The sequence below is a fragment of the Brachyhypopomus gauderio genome, chromosome 9, assembly GCF_052324685.1.
Source record: "Brachyhypopomus gauderio isolate BG-103 chromosome 9, BGAUD_0.2, whole genome shotgun sequence".
Taxonomy (NCBI): domain Eukaryota; kingdom Metazoa; phylum Chordata; class Actinopteri; order Gymnotiformes; family Hypopomidae; genus Brachyhypopomus; species Brachyhypopomus gauderio.
Genome location: NC_135219.1, coordinates 26495510 through 26516282, shown reverse-complemented (window position 1 = coordinate 26516282; position 20773 = coordinate 26495510). Strand labels below are relative to the sequence as shown.

Sequence of the window (20773 nt, the reverse complement as noted above, 5' to 3'; positions counted from 1 at the left end):
ACAACAATCCACAACACTCCACTGTGCTGCCACTGCTCCTCCACGCACCACGCAAAATAAAAAAAAAAGTTGGCCGTAACTCCGGTCCGTCGTTTACCAGACCCGTCTTTAAGCAGGGACTCACTGTACAATAAGCAACATATTCCTTTCAAGTTTTAGCATGTACATCACCATGTTCATACCTAGTTATTAGTGTAAATTGCAACTGAAACATTTTCATCAGCTGTGATAAATGTCAGCAGAACAATATCCATTTTATAGTATGTGTCACGTTGAGGACCCCGGCCCCTCCCTTTTGGGCGTGTGTATACGTTGTCCACGTGCTTCGTCTGCGTCAGTGGATCTCCGTGGTGATGGCTATGTCATGTGATAATCTGTCTCACCTGTGAATCGTCTCGTAATCACATGGGGCTAATGTGGTTTGTCTATTTAATGTGCGCTCGCGCAGTGTCCTGTGCTCGTCGTTGTCTAAGTCTACACATTGTGTTGTGTTTCTACATGCGCTATTGCGCAAGTTATTCGTATAATAAAAGTGACGTCAGTCAAAAGCAAGGATTCCGTGTCTCATCCTTCGCCACGACCCCCACGTCACAGTATGAGTAAACTATTGATTTTTCAATGTTTGGGAACAACAAATTTTACTGATATATGGCTTAATATGATTGGTAGTCCTCCTACAGAAGCTTTCTTGTGGAATTTTCTTAAGGCCAAAGGTAAATTCAACAGTTGTACAAAAACAGAGAAACACACTGAAAGAAAAAAGGTTTCAATGCCATCCATCATGGAAGATTTAAAGTGATGCCAAAGAACACATTTGAGCATTTGACTGCTCAGCGGATACAATTTTGAAAAAAAATTTTATTAGGACACATCAGAAAAAAAATGTTTTTAGAAAAATTTTTTAGAAAAAAAATGTATTATTTTATAATAAATATGTTGGTAAGAGCTAACAGTTTTAGATTTAGATGTTTTATTTTTAGGTTATATTTGTTTATTGTGATTTTTATGATAACAAAAAACACTAACAATAAAACAATTATGTTACTCACAGGACTATACTAGTTATGGAGTTAATGAAAGGATGCATCTGAGCACAAAATGGCTGACTGTGCTTGTTAAAATGGGCATTTTTTGCACCCATTGAACAAGTTAAAATCATGTCCAGTCCTATGACATCACTCCTTTTGCATGTTTTATTGTAACAGCTCCAGGATCTTTGAAAGATGGCACGGAGACCCTTGATACAGAATGATACAAGGAACAAAACTGCAAAACTAACAAACATATGTGCACATACACAACAGATAAGATAGAAAAGCTTGGTTGTTCCATAAACACAAATGAGGAGGCAGATAAGAGCGAGAACACTTATGAATGAAGAATCATGTAAAATGGCCTGAATGTCTTCCAAGCAATAGTAGATGATAGTCCCCAGTTGTTAGTTGACAATGCATGCCACAATTATTAATATAAAAAAAAACAATAGAATAGAAAAACAGATATACTTTTTAGCAATAAAATTCTTTTATGCCATCTGTATTCAGACAGACACAAATTCAGACATGGTGAGAGAGCAACAAAACATGGCTCAGTGTGTGTGTGTGTGTGTGTGTGTGTGTGTGTGTTTTGTGTTTGTGTATGTTGAAAATGTGAAGTGAAAGAAACGACTTTAAATTTTCTTTCATAGACATCTTCCGATGTATAGAAAGGGACTGCACAAGGCCAAACAAATTATGATGGCACGAAAAGATTTTGTTGCCTTTAATTTTCTTTTGTTTAGAGTATGGAAATGTTTCATTTAATCATTAAAGCATACAACATAAAAATGAAGAGGAGATCTTTATTGTCTCCCTCTCTCTCTTTTTTTCAAACCACCAAAATTTCATGCGGCACAAGATGAAGCAAAACATACTGTACTGGAAAATGGACAGATAAGGGCAAAAAAGAAACCATGGTAAAAAGAAAAGTATCCAAATCGTACTGTAGGAAAATTACTATATATTTTCCCACTCATCCAAGAAAAAACACAAATGAAAGCTGAACCAATGCTCATGCAAAATGTTCAGAAAATCTAAAGTAGGAGTGGTAAAAAAAAAGTGATACAAATTTCTGTGTCAACATATGCTAAATGACTGGTGATCTGTTAAGTATATTTGGATTTAATATTTAATTAGTAGGAATAAAAAAAGATTAAGATTAAATAAAATTAATCTATAAATATTAAATGTGCAATTGTATTTTAGAGAGCTTGAGGTTTTCAAGTGAATAACAAATGAACAAGCTACTGGCAACTAATCTTCCTCTAAATTAAATCATAGCAATTTGTCAAATTTCATGAATATTTTATAATAAACTTCGAGCAGAACAACACATTTCTGAATTAGTGCTGTGACTACGTGACTACATTTTCACATTAATTATTCTCACTACATATTTGCATAGACCAGACAAAAGGGCTCTTATAAATCAATGTCTGCATCCACAATTAAAATTAATCATGGGCAGAATGCATAACTGAAAGCAGGATGTAAAAGAACATAAAGCCACCAAAACTACAAATATCTAAAACGTCAAGATCTCTTAAACACTTTTATCACTGAACTATTATGTTGCACGTCCTTAGTCTTATGATATACAATATTAAAGAACATTATCTTAACTTTGAAAAGAAACTGTGTGTGGAAATTAAGGAACACAGAAATTCAAGAATATCTGTTCTCTATTAGAATGTTTTAACATAAGACATGCCTACAATACAAGAAAACAAACAAAAATGAGTAATTTCCATTGCAGTTAATCTTCACCATATTGCACATATTACACATTCTATGCTGTAAGTAGTTTTATATTTATCTCAAAATGTATCCTTTGTCAAACAGACTAGCACGCACAATGGAAGAAAACGGTTGTGTACAAGATACATTTTGAAGCATCAGCACATACAACATGGAGATTAATACTAATTTTGTACTTAAAAGGTTTATTGTCTTGTCCTGTGTTAACTGAGGAAACAAAATTAGTAGAAATGCATAACCATGTTGGTTAGATCCCCATTGTAAAGTGTAACTTAAGCTATTAATTAATTTATATATATATCATTTAATGAGTTTAATGAGTATCAATCTCTATCACTGTTATGATGTTTGGGTCAGAGGTCTCATTCATCAGCCATGGAACCAAACTGCTTCTCTGTCAAGGTAGGCAGGGAGCCACTCCTCCCATTGTAAGGTGTACCCACTGTCTGAGCATGAGGAGCAGGTCATGGAGCAGTACATCAGGGAAGCTTTAGCTCAGGGTACATCCCTCCCTTCACCACGCTAGCCTCAGCCAGCATCTTTTTTGTAAAGAAGGACGGAGGGCTGAGACCATGTGTAGATTATCGAGAAATCAATTCCCTCTTGGTGACATATCCCTACCCATTACACCACTCCCTCAGTCTTAATCAACGGCCTCAATTATTTTGCTATGCGTCTTGCCTGTTATGGACGATAAAGCTCTGCAAACGCCTTTAACGCCTCCTGCTGCTTCTGCCCCATCACATTCTGAAACTATAATGAATTGATGAATAAAGTAATGCATGTCATAGCATTCACTACATCGAGTTCTAAGAGTTTTAAGAGTTCTTCTCCCCTAAATTTCTGAATTTCATTGATGCCATAGCAAAAACTGATGATGTAAACAAATATATCATTAATGAAATTTCCATCAAAATACCCTGACATTGGATATTACTTTTTATGGTAATGGACATTTCATTAATGAAATATATGCTTTTATTTGACGTATATATATATATATATATATATATATATATATATATATATATATATATATATATATATAATATATATTATATAATGTCATATATATATATATATATATATATATATATATATATATATATATATATATATATATATATATATATATCAGTAGCGAACCGTGACCTTTAAACCTGGGCCCGCTACCCCCCCGAAATTTTTTTTTTCCTTTCTTAATAAACTAAATAAAGAAAAACTGAGACGACAGTACAGCTTTAAAAACGCAATAAACAATAATATCTGTACTAGATAACATCTTAAGCAAAATAAGTTTCCAAACAAAATAAGGTTCACAGCTCCGTGGTTCTCGGAAGCGGAATATGTAAACAACGCGCACAAGGACGTCAAAGGGATGAATCGAAACTAGCTAGCGATGGTGCTAACGACAGCTAGCGTCGCCACAGCGGGCGGAAATTATCATACAGTTAAGCCCGCCCACTAAGAGAGAAGATATGATTGGTCAATTTTGCTGTCATTTGAAACTGGTATTGCGCTGAATTATAACTGCCAGGCCCTCTGTAAACGAACAGCGGGCATCACAGTCCTGATAGGGGGAGACACAGGCTCACAGGCTTCCACTCAACCCCTCACCTTCCAACACAGATTGAATAGACACGGGTGAATATTTTATTTGCTTATATTTTTGTAATTGTTTAGATGTCGAATGTCAAACTGTAAGTAGATAAAATAAAATTGGATAATTATATATATAATGCTTTAAGAATATTTTAGGCCCTCTGAGAGGGCGTAGAGGGCCCTGACGGTTCCCCACTGATATATATATATATAATGTCATATATATATATATAATGTCAAAGTGAAATAATCATTCAGCTATCTCTTGGTTTGTCCAATGTGTAGCTGATTAACGGGCCGCTCAATCACAACCCACGACCCTACAGTCACAAGTCCGGTTCCCTAACCACCAGACCATGACTGAAGGACGTAGCTACTGTAGGTAACACTAGCCAATAGCAAGCCCAAAGTAATTAGAAGGATGATAGGTTAGCATCAAAGGAATGGTCCAGCCTCAGGATCATTCATTGTGAAAAGGTACTGTTTTTAACTATCCATGATGGATAAAACACTATACAACTGTTTCACTCAGATTCTCAATAATTAACATTATTTGGATTGCTAATCCATCAGCTATTTTTGTCGATCATATGGCTATGATATGCCATAGCAATTAACAAGCTCAACCTAAGTAGAATGTTAAAATTTTCAAATAATTTGCAAAATATCTGTAAAATCTGAAATTAGATTGTTTGAAATATATATGTATATTGGAAGGATTTTATTTTTCAAAACAGAAAAAAAGAAAGGTTTGGCCATCAACCAACTAGCATTGCCACTTTAGCCCACTGGGGGTCAGGACCCACAGGTTGAAAATTACTGTCCTAAACTGTTATGTTTGATTAATATTTTACCCATTGCATAAAACAGACCACATTCAACTCCAGGCAAAATTAATATAGATCTATATAAGAGGAAGAGGGTGAAGTACCAGGAACTGGTGGGGTAGTGCAGGGAGCGAGGCTGGGCGGTATACGAGCCTATAGAGGTCGGCTGCAGGGGATTTGCATGGCGGAATCTGTGCAAGGTCCTCAGCAGCCTTGGCATTGTAGGAGCCGCAAAGAAGACGACCATCAAATCCACAAGTGAAGCCACCAAAAAGGCCACCAGGTGGCTTTGGATGAAGAGGGCAGATCCATGGGCTTCTACTGGGACGCAAGTCGGGACTTGATTACCCCCGGCTGGGTTGCCTGGGTAAGGGAGTATGATGTTGCAAGACCCGAAACACCCGAGGACCCCAGGATACATCACTGATGATGCGTCCCAGTGCACCCATGAGGTGTATTTTGTATAATATAGTTAAAACCTCAGTAGTTCTGCTGATATTGTGAGGAACAAGCAACGCATATGTTGACGTTCATATTTAATGGTATCCCGGAAAACACTTGTTTGGGTAATTGGGTGTGAAATAAAACACCTGGGGCCTCATGTACAAACGGTGCGTATGTACAAAAACATTGCATACGCTATGTTTCATGCAAACGGTCAGATGTACTAAATGTGATTTGAACGTGAGAAAGTGCTTACCCCCACGACACTTTCACTTCAGGCGTACGCATGTTTCAAATGTGTTTGTCAATTAGCGACACTTAGAGGTGATGCATTGAAATGACAACTATTAAGATATCCTTTAGGCACACATTGTAGTAAGCCCTTATTGTGTAAAATAAAGTAAATTAATCAGACAATTAATCAGCTTTATTGCCTTACTGAAATAATCATTCAATGTGTTTCCACTTAGCCTAGATTATATAAACATGCATGAAATGTTGCTCTGGAGTTCTTGGGAGATGGCTGTGTTGGCATTACTGGAAGATATTGCTAATGGCCGAATTCGCCGAAAGCGCGTTTTCCATGACAATTATGATTTTTTGGCCTATGATGATGACTGGTTTACAAGCGGTTTCAGATTTCCAAGAGCTGTCCTCTAGGAACTCTGTGCTGAGTCGCACATTGCCAGTTCCTTTACAGGTCTGACAATGCTCAGCTTCCTGGCGAAAAGCGAACTGGCAGACCGGTCGGGGATATCCCAGTCATCTTTGAGCCGGGCCATGCCAGCTGTTTTGGATGGGATCATCTGCATGTCAGCTAGTTATATAAAGTTCCCATATGAAGCAGTTGACCAGCCAAACATTAAAGCTCAATTTGCAGTGATAGCCGGTTTCCCTACTGTAATCGGAGCGATCGCGACTGCACACACATTTCTATAAAGGCACCATCTGAGGAGGAATTTGCTTATGTGACTAGAAAGCACTTTAATTCCATAAACGTGCAAGTAATCTGATGCAACAATGTGCCTTACTAATGTAGTGGCACGTTGACCTGGATCAACCCATGAGTCATACATCCTTATAAACAGCATGGTTGGCATAAGATTACAAGCTAGCAGAGTGCGTGATGGCTGGCTTCTTGGTAAGCAACAAATTTAAATAAAAGCATTTGACATTTCCAGCTTAGAATAATTCATTTTAAACATGGATAATTGTTAAATTACTTAGGAAACAGCGGCTATGTGCTCAAGACGTGGCTGATGACCGTTTGTAATCCACAGACTCTCCATTCTTGCATCTGGTCAGTCGTGGAGAGGGTGATTGGGCAGCTGAAAAGCCGGTGGTGCTGGCTAGACAGGACCGGGGGATGCTCCTGTATCGGCCATAGAAGGTGTGTCGTATTGTGAGGGCATGTGGGGTCCTACACAATGTTGCGCACAGGTATGCCGTGCCATTGTTAGAGGTGGTGGAGCAACCAGCAGACCCAGTGCCAGGACAAATTAATGCGCAGCCTAACCCAGGTGCCATACAAACAAGGCAACAAATCATAGCTACGATATAAAAAGGTAAGAGACAGCATTCAAATTTTAACCAATTATTTTATTGAGTTGCTGATGGTAGTGAGTGCATCACTGATATTTTTAGGTACATTAAATAATTCTGCCAGTGTGCATTGTTCTGACCCCACAACACGCTGTCCCACTCAGACTTTTTGTGCTTTTCCGTAATGCCAGAGGACAACATGCCAAACAAAAAAAAAATTCCGCACCTCTACATCATTCGGGAGCATCTCCACTTCACATTCGGTGAAGTTCCTCTTCTTTCCCCGTTTAGACATGGTTTGTGATAGATCAGAGCGGAAATTTCTTGTGCAGGGCAAATTTAAATGAATTTGCATATTTATAGGGGGGCGTGTCACAGGAGGAGTCAACCACTCTCTTGCATGCGCTCAATTCCACGTTGATTGGGATGTACAAAAGAAATGTGTGTGGATTCCGGCATACGCATGGTTTGATACATCCGGATTTTTTTTTTTGCTTACGCCATTTTCGATATTTGCTTTGTATTTTCGATATTTGTCAGTATGCCAATTTTCTGTAAGAAATCCACAAGTCTTTGTACATGAGGCCCCTGGTCTTTTTTGCCCTAATCAAAGTCACATAACTATATAGATATTGGAGAACAACTTTAAAATACTAAAATAATGTAGTTAAGTTCATATTATATTATTATTATAGGTCAGTGCATCCATTCTATCGACTGGTAAACATGAGTAAAGGAGTCGTCATCATCCATCTTATGAGATCCACAGTTTTCTCATATGCTAAACATAAGTGTATTAATACAACCACCACTAGCTTGAAATAAGCAGTTATCACCAAATCCTGGTATAATTTGGTATTGGAACATTCTTAACTTTTTTATACTTATTTTGCTGTTTGCTGCTTAATGTTTATATTGTTGTCATTGTACTGTTTGTTGCCAACATTTCTTCTGTCACCTTTAGCTTGCTCACTTGGGCTTGGACTCTTGTATGTAAAGTTGTTTTGTAACAACAGCTGTAAAAAGTGCTATACAAAAAATTTGACTTGACTATTCCTTCTGATGACTTGTATCTCTTACAAGAGACATAATCAGCTGTATGTTGGACAAACCAAGAGAAGGCTTGCTGACCATTTTTGTTGAACACCTTCAGACAACTTGGAACTTTACAACCCCACGGAATGCACGCCATGATTTAAACATCTGCTGCTTTGCTCATAAGCTGGTTTTATTCACAAGAAGCACTTTGCTTTCACAGGTAATGAAGGACCTCTGTCCAATACATTACTTTTCTCTTTGCTATTTTACTACCAAAACATATTTAAATTTTTACTTTAGTACACTGCAGTTAAAACCTGGAATCTTGTGTGTGTGTTTTGCAAACTGCTTGTAGTAGTATTTCACTTTGAAGTTACACTGTGCTGTCATGGGATGTGATGCTTTGAGGAAAATACCCTCATTTGCAAATCAAAAAAAATGAATGAGACCAGAACTAAGCAAGCATGAGTTAATACAACCATCCCACCTGGATTCCCTGTATCACACTCCTCCAGGTCCTCGTCATCACTAGAACATTCCGCTGAGGATACAATGTCATCAGTTGTCTGTGAATTTAACCAGAGAAACAGGGGAAGCAAATAAACTTAAAATGTCACTTAAATTAATTATATATAGTAACTAGAAAGAACAAGTTTCAGGTCTATTCCCTCTTCCAGAGTACAGTTACTACATAACTCCATTTTGTGAGGGTAAACATGTAGAAGATAAGGCTAGGACAAGGAGTTACGTCTAACTTCTACTTCATGCTAGTGACATAAATAAAAATTGCAAGTTACCTAGGTTAACAAAGCAAAGACACTATGCAATGAACAAGGAAGGGCCAGAAAACATCACAACATCATAAGAAGAATGTGCTAATGGTAGAGAAGATGTGAGATGGAGGTTAACTTTTAAATTTGCCAGGAAAAACAGAATTGGGAATGGTGCCCATGATATTTCAGAAAAAGACTACATGAGGTGATATAAGGTGAAATAATGACAAGGATAGCGGAGAACAGCTGAACGCAGAGGAAAATAAATGACAGGCAACAGTATCCAGCAGAGGGTATTGTTCCGGTTGTCAAAATCAAAATCAATGTGAGCTGTCAAAAAGATACCAAAAATTAGATTGAGGAAAGAGGCTTGTAAAGGAACAAGTCACACTGGTATTTGGTACCAAGGCAGCATAAAAATAGAAAAGGCATGATTAGTAGTAACATAGCAGTGGAACAGGCATGAGGCATGGGTGGTCAAGGTGCAGAGAAATCAGTAATACAGAATTTCTAAGCAGATCTGTTTATTGAAGTAGGTTAAGAAGAAAAGAGAACTGTCTAAGAATAAAATGAACTATCACAAAGCAGTCCTCTTCACTCATTTGGCTGGTAGAAAGAAAAACACATAATTTATATCCAAGATTATAGGAAAAGCTGTAGCCCAGCAATTATGCTTATATCTGCATAGGAATCACATATTTGAAAAGTTCCAATCTGGATTTAGGTCCCACCACAGTACTGAAACAGCCCTAGTCAAAGTAACAAATGATCTCCTCCTTGCCTCAGGTCAAGGCTATGTATCTCTGTTAGTGCTTCTTGATCTTAGTGCAGCTTTCGACACAATAGATCACAGGATCTTGCTAGAAAGGTTAGAACGCTGGGTTGGAATCTCAGGCACAGCCCTTTCATGGTTTAACTCTTACTTAACTAATCGCTATCAGTTTGTAGAGCTCAATACTATTCCGTCCAAACGTACAAAAGTGAAATATGGGGTCCTGCAAGGCTCCATCTTAGGACCACTATTATTTACATCATATATGCTACCATTGGGCACAGTTATAAACAAACATTGTGTCAATTTTCACTGATATGCAGATGACACTCAACTTTATATATCAGCCAAACCCGATGACAAACACAGTTTAGGAAAAATTGAGGCCTGTGTAAGAGATGTTAAATGCTGGATGTCTCTAAACTTCCTCCTACTTAATGAGGACAAAACAGAAGTTCTCCTTCTGGGCCCAAAGGCCGCAAGACAGAAAATACTAGATCTAATGCTTAATCTCACAGACTACCCAATTACACCTTGCACAGTAGCCAAAAATCTCGGACCTATCATTTGATAAATACATAGATAATACTACTAGGATAGCTTTTCTACATCTCCGCAACATTGCCAAGTTAAGAAATGCATTATCACAGGATGACGCAGAAAAATTGGTGCACGCCTTTGTTAGCTCCAGATTAGACTACTGTAACTCATTACTGTCAGGATGCTCAAATAGGAATCTAAATAAACTTCAAATTGTTCAAAATGCCGCAGCCAGAGTTCAGACTAGAACTAAAAAATTTGATCATATCAGACCAGTCCTATCAGCCCTGCATTGGCTCCCAGTTAAATTCAAAATATTGATTTAAAAATTCTTCTATTGACTTATAAATCACTGCACGGGCTTGCTCCTGATTATCTCCAGGAACTTATTACCTATTATGAACCCCCACGTCCACTAAGATCACAGGGTGCTGGCCTCTTATTATTTCCAACAATTAATAAGGTAACCGCAGGGGGAAGTTCATTATAAGGCCCCCCAGCTTTGGAATAATCTTCCAGAATGCGTCCGGGACTCTTACATAGTCTCAATCTTTAAGACTAGGTTGAAAACCCACTTAATTAGTTTAGCTTTTGATAACTAATATGCCCCCTTAGATAAAGGTACAGATCCAGGGGTTTCATAGGTGAAGGGTTTTATGGTAGACTGCATCAGTTAAGTTGTTTCAAACAGAGCCTGACCAAGTATGTCACTGAATTTGTTGCAACTACACTGCCATGTTCATTTTCTATCCTAGGACCACTTCTATTCACACTGTACATGTTACCCTTAGGCGAAATTATGCATAAGCATGACATCAGTTTCCATTCCTACGCAGACGACACTCAGCTATATTTATCAGCAAAACCTGATGATTTAGGCGCAAACAGTAAGATTGAGAAATGTGTAGAAGAGATAAAACATTGGATGGCGTGTAACTTTCTAGCACTAAATGCCGATAAAACAGAATTGATAATAGTTGGGTCTAGGGCTGCGAGAGACAAGATACATAATGCAGCATTGAATCTACATTCTTTTACTATAACCCCCAGCGCAGAGGTAAAGAACTTGGGCGTCACAATAGACCCAGATCTCTCGTTCGATACACATATTAATAATATAACTAGGGTAGCGTTCTTTCACTTGCGCAACATTGCCAAAATTAGAAACATATTAAATATTAGTGATGCAGAAAAACTAATCCATGCATTCATATCCTCTCGTTTAGATTATTGCAACAGTCTCCTAGCTGGATGTTCTGGTAAATCGATAAACAAACTCCAGCTGGTTCAGAACGCAGCAGCACGAGTTTTAACAAAAACTAAAAAGTTTGATCACATTAGTCCCGTACTATCGTCATTACACTGGCTGCCAATTAGATTCCGTATTGACTATAAAATACTTTTATTAACATATAAAATGCTGCATGGCTTAGCTCCAGACTATCTTAGTGAACTTATTGAACAATATAACCCAGCGCGTTCACTTCGCTCGCAGGACGCAGGGTTATTAACTGTTCCTAGGATCAAAAAGATCACAGCAGGTGGAAGAGCCTTTTCTTTTAAAGCTCCACAATTGTGGAATAATCTTCCTGCCTCTATTCGGGACTCAGACACAGTCTCAACGTTTAAAACTCGATTAAAGACTCATCTGTTTAGTTTGGCCTTTGATTAATCTGTTACATATTTACTACATCTCGTATCTTTTCTCCGAGGTTCACCTGGAGAGTAACATTGCAGTCGGAGCCTACAATACCAGCATCGCTGCTCCGACACGGAATGAAAGCCTGGCGTTCATCAACAGACATTTACAGTGACAATATCATAACCCAGAACTTTCATTTTTTCCTTTACTTAGTCTGATTGTGTGATTTGTGTGTGACTTGTGTATTTGTCTGTATTTTGTGTAATCTGTGTGTTAACGGGCCGCCCAATGGAGGATGGGTTCCCTTTTGAGTCTTGGTTCTCCCGAGGTTTCTTCCTATTCCCCACTACCTTAGGGAGTTTTTCCTCGCCACTGTCGCCCTTGGCTTGCTCATTAGGGTTCTGGACCCGTAGTATTGTTAACCTTTTAAATCCTGTAAGGCGCTTTGTGACAACATGTGTTGTGAAAAGCGCTATACAAATAAACTTTGATTGATTGATTGATTGATTGATTTTTAAGAATATTAGCTTGTCCACATATTAGCATATTAGCATCCCCACACTGCTCCCGATATCCTTTGCTGTCTCAACTTGCCAAAGCGCCTTTCTGTCCCTGCTACCTCTGTTCAAGTGAGATATGTTGATTTGAGTACTGAGCTGTGGTGGTGCTCAGTACTGTAAATGCTGTAAATGTCTCTGCATCCCCCAATATATGTCAATATATATATACAGTGGGTTGCAAAAGTATTCATACCCCTTGAACTTTTCCATATTTTGTCCATTATTTGAACTTTTCCATTATTTTGTGAACAGCAGTTTTGAGATCTTGCCACAAATTCTCAATTGGGTTTAGGTCTGGACTTTGACTGGGCCATTCTAACACATGAATATTCTTTTTTTTTAAACCACTCCATTGTAGCTCTGGCTTTATGTTTAGGGTCGTTGTCCTGCTGGAAGGTGAACCTCCGCCCCAGTCTCAAATCTTTTGCTGACTCCAACAGGTTTTCTTCCAAGATTGCCCTGTATTTGGCTCCGTCCATCTTCCCATCAACTTTGACCAACTTCCCGGTCCCTGCTGAAGAGAAGCACCCCCAGAGCATGATGCTGCCACCACCATATTTGACAGTGGGGATGGTGTTTTCAGAGTGATGTGCAGTGTTATTTCTCCGCCACACATAGCGTTTTGCATTGTGGCCAAAAAGTTCAATTTTGGTCTCGTCTGACCAAAGCACCTTCTTCCACATGTTTGCTGTGTCCTCAACATGGCTTCTGGCAAACTGCAAACGGGACTTCTTATGGTTTTCTTTTAACAATGGCTGTCTCCTTGCCACTCTTCCATAAAGACCACATTTGTGTAGTGCACGACTAATTGTTGTCCTGTGGACAGTTTCCCCCACCTGAGCTGTGGCTCTCTGCATTTCATCCAGAGTCCCCATGGGCCTCTTGGCTTCCTCTCTGATCAGTGATCTCCTTGTTCGGCCTGTAAGTTTAGGTGGACGGCCTTGTCTTAGCAGGTTTACTGTGGTGCCATACTCTTTCCATTTCCGGATGATGGATTGAACAGTGCTCCGTGAGATGTTCAAAGCTTGGGAAATCTTTTTATAACCTAAGCCTGCTTTAAACTTCATCAAAACCATATTCCTAACCTGTCTGGTGTGTTCTTTGGACTTCATGATGCTGTTTGCTCCCCAATATTCTCTTAACCAACATCTGAGGCCGTCACGGAGCAGCTGTATTTGTACTGAGATTAGATTACACACAGGTGGACCCTTTTGAGTCATTAGCAGTCATCAGGCAACTTCTGAATGCAATTGGTTGCACTCAGGGAAAATGGGGCTGAATACTTTTGCACGTCGCACTTATTAGTTTTTTATTTGTAAAAAATGTTTTGATTCATGTATAATTTTCCTTCCACTTCACAATTGTATACCACTTTGTGTTGGTCTTTCACATTAAATTCCAGTGAAATATATTTATGTTTGTGGTTGTAATGTGACAAAATATGGAAAAGTTCAAGGGGTATGAATACTTTTGCAACCCACTGTATATGCAACAAGCAAACATATTTTTTACATCTATGCAAATATATATATGTAATATATAGTATATGTCATTTAACATTAAAGATTAGGAGTAGTTACAGTTATAAGTGGGCAACGTTTATGCTGATGTGGCCCACGGTGAAAATGAGTTTGACACCCCTTTAAACCCCCTCAGTTTTGGAATAGTCTTCCAGCTCCAATCAGAGATTCTGACACAGTTTAATATTGACTTAGGATTAACTTATTTTATCAATGCTATATAATATTATAATATTATATATATGTGTGTATATATTATATATATATATGTGTGTATATATTATATATATATGTGTATATATATATATATATATATATATATATATATATATATATATATATATATATATATATATATATATAGTCAAAAACGAAATCATGACTATTTTATAATGAACCAATTACATGAATTTTGGACAGAAGCTGCTTCTAGCTAGCCAGATAACTAGCTAGCTAGTAGCACACATCGTGCCTAAAGGTGAACCTAGCTATGTACATCCAGTATTATAGTGTTAAAATAACATTCATTTAGCCAATCCTTTATTTTCGTATTTGCTTTCATCAAAGAAATCGAACCCCTCAGGATCTCAAGCTCCCTTATCTCCATCACCATTATCTACATCAGGGGTTCTCAACTGGTTTCAGCCCGGGACCCACTTTTTCTCATTGTCATTAAGTCGCGACCCAGTTTTATACAGTACAAATGTTATAACAAATTAAAAGGGTAAACAATTGGTGGTTACCATGGCAACAAGATGGTTCTCATGCTGGGCTACATACTAAAAATTACTCAAGGAGCCAGTAGGTCCTAAAAGGAAAAAATCAGGCGCCAATAACTTTTTCTAGGTGCCATAATATAAACTAATAAGCACTCACATCAGGTCAGCTGTTATTTAGGATCTCTGTCGTCCAACATGACTGATGTTTTCTCTTCCTTGTAACTGTGGTTAAGTTGGTTTCATGTTCGCGTATTCGGAATTAGACATGTTTTAAATGTACTACTATTACCATCTACAAATGACCTTAACATGGACAAAAGTGGTGGTCGTAAAGGCCCCGGAGCACTGCGCACTCTTTTTTTCTGCAAAGATTTAAATAATTTTTAAACGATTCTTCATAAGATAAAAACAAGTTGTATAAATATTAAGTGCACATTTTGTCAAATGTTTAAATAGCTTTTAAAATGTCCATCATAAGAGCATAAAACAAGTTATAGTTAAGTGCATCCTAATCAACAACCTTGTTTTGTGGAATTATGATGGCCCATTTAAAAGCTATTGAAATATTTGACAAAAACTGACCACCACACATTGGTGCAAGGTATAAATACCCATCTTTTAGTTGTATGTTGTTATTAAAGATTAACTTTATGTAATCCAACTTCTTTGATGGTCTTAGATGGACCGTTTAAAAGCTATTGAAATTATTGCAAAAAACAGAGTGCGCAGTGCTCTGGGGCCTTTACGACCTCCACTTGCTTCCGTGTTAAGGTCATTTGTAGACGGTGCCTTGGACGTTGCAGCGGTGACAGGAGTATATTTAAAATAACATGTTTAAAATACATATATTCCTGATATAAACAAAGTTGTAGATGTTTGTCTTGGGTGCCAGAAATAAGAATTTGCATATTTTGGTACTTTTAACTTAAAGGTATTGAAGAAAGAATTCCGAATATGCGAACGTGAAATGAACTTTACCAAGTTTCATAGTATGTACATCTTCTTGAATCACTGTGTCATCCATATTCCACCCCTTCACACCCCTGTTACGGCCTAGAGCCTAGATAGGTCGTAACAGCTATATTAGTGACTTTTGATCCCATTAAAATGAACTTAAAACTATGTACAGTTAGAAAGGAGTGTGTCCTCTTATGGTCCGACAGAAATGTAGACTGTGTGAAAAAAATCCAATATTTTTGGCTTCGCTATTTTCAACAAGCTGACGCTTAGTGCTAAAGTTTCAGCTTGGCTCCGCTACTTTGCGAGTCACGCTGGTGATTCCTGCTTTTGTTAATGGGCAGAGCGAACATGAGAGTGGGAACTACAGCATATCGGTTAACTTTTGAAATACAACCTCAAAAGAAAATTGTGGATTTTTTTCCAATGACAAAAAATCTTCACCCATAAAATATAATGCTCTTGTATCACCTGTCGCCACTGGCGAGTGAAATAATTTTATTAGCCTACTCATTTATGGTCGCGATTGCGACCATTTTAGTCGCAGTCTGGAGCTGTGGCATGTGCCTCTGCCTTTTTTCAAGATAAAAGACGAGTACAAAATCTGAAGAGTAGACTTTTAAATTTTTTTTTTAACAAAATGTCCGCGACCCACCAAGAACGTGTCCGCGACCCACTTTTGGGTTGCGACCCACCAGTTGAGAATCACTGATCTACATGATTGCTAGCATTAGCTAGCTAGCAAGTAACATACTTCGTGCCTAAATCTGAACCTAGCTCGTACGTCCGCTATTATAGTGAGCAATACTGTAAAATAGCATTCATTTAGCCATCCATATTTTATGCTTCTTCATCAAACCCCTCAGGATTTCAAGCTACATTCATTACTGCTATGTACTGTAAATTGCTACATTACCTATGTAGCTAGCTAGTAGAAGGTGTTGCACAGCAAAAAAATTTCTTCAAAACAAATCAGCTCACCAGCAAAAAGCTCGCCAGCTAAGCAGATGCTGAATGAGAACAGAAGATTCTGCCTTCTTCCTATAGATACTAGTGATGTCATGATGATGTATTGGTCATATAGTGAATGACAAGTCTCCCAGTCACATGAGTGGAGTGTCAGGTGTAAATCTTTACGAACGTAAAAATCAAATGTAGGCACGCTTCATTGGTTTATAACTTCTACTATGGCCAAAATTAAAGGGCCAGACTTCAGTTTCATGAAATGTTTTGAACCACGTTTCTAAGATGTCTTTGCATAGAAATATTAATTAAAACAGATTAGAATATAGATATTTATGCACCGCCGTGTTGCGGAACTGCCAGGGGGAGGATCTAAACAATGTCATAATGTTGCCTGCTGTCCTGAATACATGCTCCGAAGGAGTGCTCATTGTGCATACGGTCATACAGTATACAGTAGAACCCCAAATCAATTTTACCTATAAGAAATAACTGAAAATTAATTCATCCGTTCTCAACCATCAAGTTGAATTCCAATGCTAAGACTGTCCCATGAATGCCTTTTTCATACTTCTCTATGATCGCCTTTTTCAGCTCTATTGTTGTAATTACTGTTTTCCTCTTCTGCTTTTCTGCTATGTCTTTCTTGGGACCCATGTTTTTTTGTCTAAAACAGTACAAAAAACAACATACAGCAGGTTTAAAACCCATTGAACAAAAATGCCGACTAGCGGCATGTGACCAAAGCACGAACTGTATTTTGTTTACAAAAGTCACGTGTCTGGTTGGATTCTGTAGGTTTGTTCGAGCTCAGAGATAGAGAAAATTTTTTCAAAATTTTGCGTTGAACATGTCGAGTACTGAGGTGGTCAAGTTCTGTGGTTCAACTGTATTTTCTGGAAACCTTTGACAGAAGAGAGAATCGAACTTGATTTCCCCTCCACTAGGCAGTGTTGGTGCAAATCGAGGGTTCCTGCAATCCTGCAAATACCTCGTGATTTCAGTGTCCACATGAACTCTCCTAGGGACTGAAGTGGAGGTCTTCTCTTTTTCCAAGAAGGTCTACAAGATTAATTATTTTAGGAACAGGAGCTGGTGAACTCTAAGCTAAGGTCATATGGTAATTTTAAGCTTTTCTTTAAGTGCCTTTTCTCTCATTTTCTTTTCCCCAGGTTTACAACTCTTATTCTTATTTGACCTACTTTTGTTTTGTTTTGTCTCATTACCTTTGTTAACTGTATAGGATGTGGGGCATGGGCACAATAAACTACAACAAGAGTTTCAACAAGTCAAAGAAAAAGGAGTGGAAGTTTGCACTGCATCATTTGCATTTTTATGGCATCATATTTACCCTAGACCCCCATACTCATGTTTCTGGCCCGCGAGCTGTTTTTTTTAAATAATTTTTTATAATCGCGCTATCCGCTCTTATTTTGAAATCGCGCACCGCGATCTCAAGACAAGGCAGGGGATTGCATCTATGGCAACAATAAACAGACAGCAGATGCCCAAATACGTTCGCAACCCCCCCGTCACCAAGAATTTTTTTACGTGTCCAAGGGGAGAAGTCAGGGTCTGTACCGTAACAGTACCCATTTTTGGCTCAACACTTTTCAATAACAACCCTGAAGAGCTGTACTTCAGGACCCATATGATTGTAAAGCTGCTTTGTGACAACGTGTGTTGTGAAAAGTGCTATATAAATAAATTTGACTTTGACTTGACTTGTAAGTGGAGACAATTTTCCTACACAAATAAATAGCAAAATAAGCAGCTTTTGAATGTTACAAAAAGATAATAAAAATACTACAAACAAACGTGGTTTTTTGCCAATGTTGGCAGCAATAGACTGGGTCTGAACATTTTGCCTTTAATATCCTTAAGTTTAATGTAAATGACATTTTATTATATTTTAGAAGAGAAATCATAATATGCCAAATCATAAGAGATTTAGCTTTCATTACCTGAATGGTGGGTGGAGAGCGCTGCTTTCGTGTTGTGGTTGTTGATAGGGTAGTAGTGGTTTCTATGAAGGTGGTGGACATCTCAGGTGGAATAGATGTGGTAGTGCGCGAAGGGCTTCGACTGGTAGGCACATCACCTACCAGTCTCACACTGCCATTCACCTTGATGTTAGCATGACCCTCTGCGGCCATATTAAGAATGTTCAGCCCATTGTAGTAGAGCCCAGAGAGCTGCCCTTGGTATGAACGCTTGCGATCAGTTCCACCTACTGAGATTGTGGCTTGGGTATTGAAGATAGTGAGTTGTCGACCTACGGACAAATCAAAATCAGAACAGCAGTCGCATGCAACATTCTAACATACCATACACAGCATATATGTGTATACAGCAATGTGTACAGAGTGTACAGAATATTAGAACAGCGAAATGAGTGTATATAATTGTTCACCATATTGGCAAAAGTTTTTAACTGTATATATATATTTTGAAGTCACAAATGTAAAACATACTGTAGCTTTTTTGGAACATGTGCATTTCATGTCATTAACAAACCGGTTATGAATGAACAACATAGTTATTGTATGTAACAATAATGTGTTTTTTTCCCATTTTCTTTGTCCTTCCTACCGAGTTGTAATTATTTTTTAGTTCCACGCCCCTGTTCTGCCTGTCCTTCTAATTATTGTCTCCAGGTGTTTCTTGTCATAGTATTTTTTGTGCGTTACCTTTACAAGTTGAGGTATGCCTCCCCTTTCCTAAGTGTTTATTGAATTCTGATTTGTCATTAGTGTATGCATGTTTGCAGAGCCGGCCCTGACCAATGTGGTGCCCTAGGTGAGATTTTTGGTTGATGCCCTTGCATCATCAATCATCAAGTTGATTGTATCAGTATTAAAAAAACAAATAAAAAGCAAATGAATTATGAATATTAGAAATAAATATAAAAGTGTTGCACAAAAAATATTTTAAAATTATTTTACATAAAGTAGTGTAGAGAACAACTTAAATATTAATAATAAATTTAAAACATTTTAAACAACAACTACCACCAGTGCAATTTGCCTACTGCAACACTGTTATTATTTCAAAAGTGCATCTGAAATGAAAAGAGGTTTAATATAAAAAAAAACTTGCTCAGCTAAGCTAATAATAGCACCTACTAGGATTGGGCAGTATGATGACAGTATTGTAAAATTGTGGCAGTATATTAACCATGTGATGTGATGCAACGTGCCAAATCTGTACTTGGGGGGGGGGGGGGGGGGGGGGGGTATGGGGCATTTAAGACATTTTGCGCATCCATTAAAAATATCTGTGGGCGGGGTCAGCAGTTGGAGCTCACTGATTGGTTATGGAGTGGCATCGTTCACTAAGATTATACCGAGGGGAAAAAGCCACAATGACAATGACTGTTAGTTGTCAAGCAAGCTGGTTTCAAAGGAAAACACCACTGCTACAGATTGGCAGCATTTTGGATTTGTTTCAAATAAAAAGGAGAGCCAGCAAACCTATATGAGTCAGTGTGTAATATCTACTTACATAAACTCCCAGCCAAAGATGGAAACACATCAAACATGCATTCTCATATTAAAACTAAGCACCTTTCAATTACAATTGAGCAGGTGCTAGAAAAGTCCCGACTCAGTTACCACTTTAATTTTGCCAAATCCAAAAAAATACAAAAGAGAAGATAGAAGGCGATTACACTAGCGACATCTGAAGTTTCTGCTTATTGTAGAGTCTCTAATCAACGAGGATTAAGACCTGCTTATTTAGTGAAAATAGGGATGGTATGAGGTCTTTTCAAAATTGTTTAATGAGTTTAGGGAAGGGGGTAACTGACGATATCACTTGCTAGCTAGTAACTACCTTTCTGAAGAAAACTTTTACAGCATACAGTATAGTGTTAATTCACCATATTATATTACCTCTGGTTTTTTTTCCGCCTTTCTTCCTTCTCTTTTCTCCTTTTTCTGCCCTGGGCACCAGAGGACTTTTGTCTTTTTGACATTTTTACTGGGAAATGTCACTCACCCTGTGATGTTGTCTTTTTCCCCCACAGAGAAACAGTTTTATACTGTTTATACTTGACTCGTTGCGACCGGCGCGGCCGA

General features: G+C 38.1%; 1 protein-coding gene across 5 annotated transcripts in view; it reads right to left on the bottom strand.

Annotated features, from left to right (window-relative positions):
• The window catches only part of nrxn3b (neurexin 3b), a 233517-nt gene that overhangs the window by 22576 nt on the left and 190168 nt on the right, over window positions 1-20773 (bottom strand). For all 5 annotated transcript variants that reach the window (XR_013133413.1, XM_077018153.1, XM_077018156.1 and 2 more), the window contains 2 exons: window positions 18659-18969; window positions 8736-8814 (listed from right to left, as the gene is read on the bottom strand). Coding sequence is in view for 4 of the 5 variants with exons in the window: in XM_077018153.1 (XP_076874268.1) it covers window positions 8736-8814; window positions 18659-18969 (390 nt within the window). In the remaining variant the exon portion in view is untranslated. The remainder of the gene's footprint in view (window positions 1-8735; window positions 8815-18658; window positions 18970-20773) is intronic.